Source organism: Myxine glutinosa, chromosome 1 (genome assembly GCF_964187855.1).
Source record: "Myxine glutinosa chromosome 1, kmMyxGlut1.1, whole genome shotgun sequence".
Lineage (NCBI taxonomy): Eukaryota > Metazoa > Chordata > Myxini > Myxiniformes > Myxinidae > Myxine > Myxine glutinosa.
In genome coordinates, this window is record NC_136261.1 from 282,930,193 (window position 1) to 282,938,932 (window position 8,740).

Consider the following 8,740-nt stretch of genomic DNA (forward strand, 5'->3'; position numbering starts at 1 on the left):
GGCAATGTTTTTATGGCCGGATGCCCTTCCTGACGCCAACCCTCTTAGTCGTCTCTTACGACAGGCAATATCTACGCATAAGGAAGAACGCTATTGAAAATTGGGCCACCACGTCAAAATCCAAGATGGCCGCCGCCATGTTTGTCTGAACCTTGTGAGCGGAATATCTTGAAAAATAAGAGAAGTACCAACTTCTAATCTGGTGTGTGGGTGTATCTAGGCATAAGGAAGAACGTTATTGAAAATTGGGTCGCCACGTCAACATCCAAGATGGCCGCCACTATATATATGTCTGAACCTTGTGAGCGAAATATCTTGAAAAATAAACGAACTACTAACTTCTAATCTTGTGTGTGGGTGTATCTACGCATAAGGAATAACGCTATTGAAAATTGGGTCGCCACGTCAAAATCCAAGATGGCCGCCACCATATATATATGTGGGGAACAAACTCCTTGATCGTAACAGAAGTCCACCAACAGATTGAGAATGGCGAATCTTTATTAAATACCAATTAATACAGATCTGGAGGAAACGGAGACGTCTACAGCACGAACCACCGTCATGCCATGTCTACCTTCCTGAAAATACATTGATTCACAGTTCATTTATATAGGGACACGCTTTATCAGGGAATCTCCGAGAGGACAAAGAAACTGGCGAAAGTTCCTCCCACCGTCATCCCCCGTGGGCCGAGCCCCCACCGTCATCCGTCCTTTCATCTTGGGGGAGTGAAGCACGCACCGTCAGGATCCGGACCAGATGTGGTTTCAAGGCTCCGAGGTGACAGAAAATATAACTCACCGAAGGGGGATTGCATTCTTGGTCCTGATAAGACCATAAAGTGTATGAGGTCGTTCTGATGAGTTCCAGGTGTTAAATGTACCTTTCAGTTCACATTTCTCATTTAAACTTAAATTCAAAGCATATTTATCGTAACTCAAGCGTCACTGTGATTATACAAAATATAGTTAATGTTTTTAACAGTTTATCAAAAGGTTTATGCCTACGATCCAAGCATCCTACGTAAAGTTACACATTCCACGCGCATATAATCCATTTTCCTGCCCGCGGCTTGAGGCGCCGTCTGCGGAGAAGGGAGAAAGTTTATGACTAGGCTTATCTAGCCTTCAAGGGGCGCACGTATCCAACGAGGCCATCTGTTCAGCACGGATGAAGCGAGTATTTTCTCATTTTAAACTATAGCAAAGCGGCAACCTTTTATTAACTTTATGAAATAGCATTTTTAAACAGCATTTATAACATAACATATTAGCCAAACGACATCTATAACAGAGCATTAAGCAGTAACAAATCTGCGACCTGACATATATATGTCTGAACCTTGAGCGGAATATCTTGAAAAATAAGCGAAGTACCAACTTCTAATCTGGTGTGTGGGTGCATCTAGGCATAAGGAAGAACGCTATTGCAAATTGGGTCGCCAGGTCAAAATCCAAGATGGCCGTCACCATATATATATATGTCTGAAACTTGTGAGCGGAATATCTTAAAATAAGCGAAGTACCAACTTCTAATCTGGTGTGTGGGTGTATCGACAGATAAGGAAGAACGCTATTGAAAATTGGGTTGCCACGTCAAAATCCAAGATGGCCACCGCCATGTATGTCTGAGCCTTGTGAGCGGAATATCTTAAAAAATAAGCGAAGTACCAACGTCTAATCTGGTGTGTGGGTGTATCGACGGATAAGGAAGAACGCTATTGAAAATTGGGTCGCCACGTCAAAATCCAAGATGGCCGCCACCATATATATGTCTGAACCTTGTGAGCGAAATATCTTGAAAAATAAACGAACTACTAACTTCTAATCTGGTGTGTGGGTGTATCTAGGCATAAGGGAGAACGCTATTGAAAATTGGATTGAAAGTCAAAATCCAAGATGGCTGCCTTGCGTCTTCTACTTTGTCAACTCATCACTTCACCGACGGGGGACCTGGGCGTAACGCTTGTTATTGTGTGGTTTTAATACAATACTTGGTTTTTGTAACAACTGATTGGTGTGGTTTCACCATTGGTCATTGGTACACATAATAGCCCATCTTTCTGCCGTGACTCCTTTCGGGGCTCGGAGGTACACCGTGGCCGGGGTTTGGGGAGGAGCACGTAACAGTAGGTTTGCGTGTTGTTGTTTTTCTTCCTGCCCCAGGAGTTAGGGCCAAGGATTCCACGATTGTACATATTTGCATGGTTGCTTAAGGGGGTAGAACGATAAGGAGAATAGGTAAGTAGCTTCGGCTCACTTCCCACAGCCCTCCTGATTTATTTCATAGGTTAATTAAGTGAGTCGGTAAGTGGTAAGACGGGAATGGTAGCGCCTGCAATGAACATTGCGGGGCTACGGCTCCGGGGGGAGGGGGGGAGGCTGTGTTATGTTTGTGGGGTATTGATATGTAGTCAGGTAGATTTGTATAGGTAGGTGCTCCGATGATTGTGATAAGAACTATTACCATGTTATTTTTGTTGAGCCGAACGTGTAGGTATCATGCTCCGGATGTCGGGTAAGAACCATCGCCATGTCATTTTTGTTTAGCCGAATGGGTGTATCTTCGAATGGGTGTAAGGTGTATCTTCGTCCCCGTCACGAGGGGGCGGGGCATGTTAACTCACTTGGGGCATGAGGATAAATTATCCCTTGTAAGTCTTACCCTATGTGATTTATCCTCTGTCCTCTTTTGGCACCGTACCATCGACACTCGTGAGGAAATGCCCATTAATTGCATTACATAATAACCCTAAAACCAACCGGAAGCCAGTTCTGACCACGGCCGTTTGGACGCACCAGCTACATCGGCACGGAAGACAGGCAGGCCGAAGACACACCCGACGGAGCCATGATTGGCCAGGGCAGAGCAAGAAGCAACTCGCTATTCTTTGTTTTCTTGTGACGTCATCGGAGCAAGCGCGCAGGGCACCCTGGGACACCTCGGCCATTTTGATACCCTCTCAAACAACGTCGTCAGCGGATTCACATTAAATAGTTTTTGTTCACGACCAGTCATGCCAATTTGCGGCGTATTTCGTTGTTCAAACAGGCCAGGCGTTAGGCCAGGAGTTAAGTTTTACAAAACGCCCAAACTTCTACTGAATCAGGGTGAGGAAACAAGAAATTTAAGTGAAGAGAGGCGGCGTTTGTGGAAGGCTGCCATCAATCGCAGTGACATCCAAACAGAATCACAGTGGGATCGCACACCTGTCTGCTCCGAGCATTTTGTTAACAGTAAGTAAGAACATGTTTACATGGGGGGTAGGCGAGGAATGGGGGGTAGGCGAGGAAGGGGGGGGTAGGCGAGGAATGGGGGGTAGGCGAGGAATGGGGGGTAGGCGAGGAATGGGGGGCTTACATGATAAATATAGGTGATGACTTATGGCCATACGCACAAAGCACACATGGTGGCACTCACTTCGCACTGTGCGTCACATGTCTACAAAGTATGCACACATGCATGCACAGCTTAAAACTGCAGTGGTTTTTGAACAAATGGAGGGCACTTAATCAATCAGGTCCATAACATTAACACAAGCAGCTTTAAAAAATACATGTTTGTTTAATATATTAATACCTTGGATCGAATCAAGTGGACGTCATTCAGTTCTTTGTGTAGGATTTGTCGCACCCATCCATCTTGGTACAACTTGTATGCCTCGAGGGATTTATACTTCTTCAACTCATCTTTGGTATAGGCCGATTTGCTGAACAACAGGTAGTTGATCACGTCGATGTGGGTCACCTGAGGCCACTTGCTCACATTCTTCTCAAATTGATCATTTGATAGACCATAAGGGTCACACCCAATGACAGAAATCTTCTCTTTGTAACGAACAAGAACGTCCGGGGAGAGCGTCTCTTGGTAGCCAAGGTTGGCACTCGCACTGCTAGCCATACTCAAGCCTGGATCTACCGTATCCTTACGTACACTCCAAGTCTGTTCTACAGGTAGTTGGTTGCAGGTTGACCCACTGCCCAGGTGTTCACCAGTTCACTGGTCCACGGCAAACTTAAACCGAATGTTCTGTGTTTGTTGGGCAACAATACGTAATATAAACTAGATGGCACCACACTCCACATGAACGTGACAAAACAAACAAAATTACTTTATAAAACAGACTTTTTGCGATCCGCATTCACCATAAACCAACGCAACAAATCAATATCAGCGCACACGGACAGATTAGCTTGGGTATCAAAATGGCCGCCGCACAATGCGAGATGGGTAATTTGTGACGTCAGTGAAAACAAAGGATTGGGCGGGAGTTGACCAATGGGAAGGCCGGGGTAAGAAGGGACTCGTGATTGGCCAGGGCGGAGCAAGAAGCTACCCGCTGATTGGTGGAAGGAACGCTGAAGAGGAAGCAGAGCGCCGATTGGCAAGGACCACCGATGACGTCAGAGGCAAGCAAGAAGCGGTGCGCTGATTGGTGGAGAAGCGCTGATGACGTGAGGATCCCACGTTAAAAGAACTATCGGGCCGACATTTTTCTGTCTTGTTCTCTTGCCTTCCTCGCTCTTGCCCTCTTGCTCCCTTGCTTCTGCTCCCTCGCGCTCTTGTGCTTGGACCACCGTGTTGAAGACGCCACCGGGAGACGTGCAGAGGGAACGGGAAGAGCCCGCATCCCGGGAACTGCGGTTCTCCGAGTGTACGGCGCTGCAGCGCGAACAGGCGCAACTTGGCCTAGTTTCGTGCCAACGCGCGCGCTTCACACGCAACGTCGCCAGCGCCCCGGACGATTTTGACGACCCCGAGACCTCATGAGCTGATCAGAGCTAATTGCACGATAAACCACACGTTTTTATTTTACAACGTTCTTTTATCCCTTCGTCTGTGTTCAAGTCTGGTGTGGAGGATCCCGTTTAGGAATTTAGTTTACCGTCGCTTTTCTTGTTGTCGGCAGTTCTTTTAATAAATCCTTTCGTTATTTTCTGTACATTTGTAAATCCGGTTTCGTGAGTTTATTTTCCACAGGTTGAAGACTGCCTGGCGGGATCGCTCAGGTAAGCTCTTCAGCCTCCTCTTCTTCTTTCTTCCTCCTGCGCATATGGAGTGAAATCCGCATTTGATCATCGCCTTCGGAGTTAAAAGCTCGCTATTGGCCATCCGTGACTCCTGGTGTTAACTGGGAGGGAATCGCACAACAATATATATATATATAAACTGCATGATACGTCTGTATATCTCATGGTGTTTGTCCTATTCATTTTCCACTAGGTGTTTGCAAGATTTACGAGGAACATCTAAAGAGAATGAACCCGAACAGCCCATCCATTACGTATGACATAAGCCAGCTATTTGACTTCATCGACGAGTTGGCGGACCTGAGCTGTCTTGTGTAAGTCAGGAATTGTCTTGGAATAATGGGGGATCTTTTCTAGAAGGTGAAAAGGCTTTTCACAACTTTGAGATCTAATGCTGCACCTTTCACACGTGCCAGATTTCCACTTTTTGTTTTGAAATTGAAAAATAATTGAATATTTGGCTTTTCATTTTTTCCTCCTCACATTATGCCATTCGCACCCATGGCTCCTTGGGAATGGGTTCTTGTAAATGGTAATACATTTTTTTTTTATAATGCATGCGAAATATTTTACCTTGTCTCAAAATGGCATATATCCGATCGCATTTCGTAAACTTTGCTGCTCCGTCTCGATTTTGTGTGCTCGTCATCACGGTTCTGTCACATGCACATGCACTAACATGGAAGAGGGCATTGTATGCTTTTTGTTAATGACGTCGGTCGTTGGTGTCTTGATGCGGGTTTAACTTGCTGCAAACTTGGGTCATTTTGGCAGTTACCGAGCGGACACGCAGACCTACCAGCCGTACAACAAGGACTGGATGAAAGAGAAGATCTACATTCAGCTGAGGAGACAGGCACAACAGGCCTCGAGCAAGTGAACCCCTGACACTTTTGATATTTTCTTGTGTCGAAAGGTTGCGGAGGCGGATGTTGAATTATTGTGGCTTTTGTGTTTGTAGGGCTTTGTTGCTTGTAAGCTGTTTAAAAGCATTTTGGTTAAAAACGAGCTTCTGTTTCTGACTGATCCCAAGTTTGGATGTGATGTTAAAAGTCCTTTTTCCTTGCTTTTAACACACCAGTGAATCACTCATGTTCGTGGCGGAGACGATGCAAATGCGTTTTGCAAATGTCACACTTTTTCTCATGTGGAAGTACAATGAGCAAAAGTTTTATTTTGTTATTTTGCTCGCCAGATTCAATACCGACTGTTGAACCTCAGTGCGAGTATGGAATCGAATAACCACATTTGCATGCATTATATAACAAGCTGGTCCAGATGTCTTGTCTGCACGATTTAATTTTTTTTTTTAATTTTTCAATCCTTTTGAAATTTATTTCATCTATTTTCATTGCCACGGGCGTGTACGTATTGCTGTCTTTACTCCCAACACAAACTAACCTCATGAACACGACTCCCAGCAGAAGTACCAAAACATGGACATAACCAGAGTTCTGGGAATTTCCACCAGTTCTTTATGACAGCCATCGCTCTCGCTCTTGTATTCGTTAATCGCTCTTGTATTCGTTAATCGCTCTTGTATTCGTTAATCGCTCTTGTCCGTCAGTTGCCGGCCTGGATCACAACGTGGAATGTTGTTTGCCAACGAGGGTTAACAAGACGTGTGGACGTCCTTGTAGTTTGGCTGATGAATAAGGCACCCATTGGTTTATCCTTTCCCTGCCCTGAAATTGGAAAGTTTTTCTTTTTTTGGCAGTGTCTGTTGCTTCACACCGAGCTGTACAAACGTTGTTTTCAATAAAAAAAAGCAAAAGTTATTTGTATTTTTTTGCCAAAGTTCAATGAGGTGCCCATCACTGTCGGTTCTGATATACATTTTAAAAATATTTTCATTTATTTTTTTTTTTTTTTTTTTTTTTTTAACAAACCACATATCCGTTCTTTGATATTTGAGTTTTTAATGTGGATTTGCACCGTATTTTCCTTTTTAAAAAATGCTATTTGGATTGCCGGAAGCGATTGGTTGCTATAGAAGAGAAGACAGAGGGGTGAGGGGGAGTGAGCGGGTGGGGGGGATGTAAGTGAAATCTCAGCATTTTTGCAGAAATAGTTAACTTTGCAAACCTTCCAAGTACAGTACGGCAAATTTAATCTTAAGATGTATTATTACGACCAAAATAACAAGGTGCTTGAATTTTGGAGGAAAACGATTCAAGTCTTCGAAAGTGATTACAACAATTAATTGATGCAATATGTAAATGCAGGGACAGAGGATATTTCTTGTGTGCTTCTCACAGCCAAGCGTTGTCTTTTCTCGTCCATTTGTTAGTCTTGTCACATTTATTACAATTTTCATACAATTTTGACATTAACGGCGTCACCTCGTGTCGTCCGAAAACTAGCTTATTCATTTAGTTCCTTGGCTCCTCTTTTCAGTACCGGGGCGGGGAGGGGGGCTTCATGTCAGCAGTACCACGATCTCGCGTTATCTTCCACCTCTCCCTGTGATTTTGTTTTGTTTATTTTTAACCCCCCTTGACCCTCCCTACACCCAACCCTCTTACTTGCAGGTTTATCTCTCTCTTGCAAGTTCCCAGCTGATGAACCGGATGGCCATTGAACCAGGCAGTCAGTAAGATGAAGGAGTTCTTCAGACCACTGTCTGTCTTCCATTTCCCTCTGTCTCTCCTCTCCCCCTTATCTGTCTCCTCTTTCCTCTTCTCTCTCGTTCATTCACCTGCCTGTTTGTTTGCGGTTGTTTCCCCAGCACCATCACACTATCGGTGCGTTACCTCGTCTATCCTCTATTTTGTTCTTCCATGAGCATCAATTCTGTATACAAAAGCAGATTATTGAATATATTAAATATTTCCCAAACAATGTTTTGTTTGTCTTGGCCTTGTACTTGAAAAAAAGCAGACAAATGACGTTTGATGTCAAAATACATTATTTTGTTGCATTTTATCCAGCTTCAACTCACTCCTACTCTTCGGATACAAGCGACTTGTCCAGCCTTTATTCACTGACCTCCCTTTCCTTTCGCTGATCGTCGCTTCCCCCATATGACTGCCATTTATAACTTTCAGTGTCCCTCCTACTTGTCTCCAGCTCTTTCTTCCGTTTACGCTCTATCACTGGAACATCTTTTCAGTAACCAAGATTTTTGGTTTCAGTGAGCATTACAGCAGCTTTATTCTGGACTTTGAAGACAAGAACCTCAGCATCCAAAATTTGACAATTTGACACACACCAACTCGAGGAATGCTATGCAATATTCAACTGTTAAGCCCCCAGCCTTATCTCATTCACATCCTGAGTTACCTATCTTTTCAGATCAGCCAGATGCCAAAATATATCAAGGCACGCAACCAAAGTCTGAAAGCTGAAGGGAGTTGGTGATTTAGATATCTTTCAACTTGTATTTGTCCAGAATTGGACAGCAGTCTTTACCACCATGGCAGATAAGCTTATTGTAAAAATCTCAAACCTTTTACAAACTTCAGCCTGACAAACTAAATCATTCCCATATTGTTCATAGCATAACAAGTGCGTGCATCGGATGCATTTAGGAAAGAGTTCTACAAATGGAAAATATTGTCAACCCTAACTGACCATTTTGATAGCTTACTTGTCAAATTAACTTATATCAGCTTCTCCACCTTGGAGAGTGCATGCTTTTATGCCGTGCCCACGGTACAAGCAGGATAACAGATGTTGTTGCAGAGTTTATTATTTTATTTATGTGA

At 44.0% G+C, this 8,740-nt stretch overlaps 1 protein-coding gene across 1 annotated transcript in view; it reads left to right on the forward strand.

The window, feature by feature from the left end:
* ERH (ERH mRNA splicing and mitosis factor) overlaps positions 1-7,876 on the forward strand; it is a 29,888-nt gene extending 22,012 nt beyond the window's left edge. The window contains exons 3-5 of the mRNA XM_068133506.2: positions 5,227-5,347; positions 5,808-5,905; positions 7,565-7,876. Coding sequence (XP_067989607.1) covers positions 5,227-5,347; positions 5,808-5,905; positions 7,565-7,614 — 269 coding nt within the window. The 3' untranslated portion in view covers positions 7,615-7,876. The remainder of the gene's footprint in view (positions 1-5,226; positions 5,348-5,807; positions 5,906-7,564) is intronic.
* The last annotated feature ends 864 nt before the right edge of the window (positions 7,877-8,740 follow it).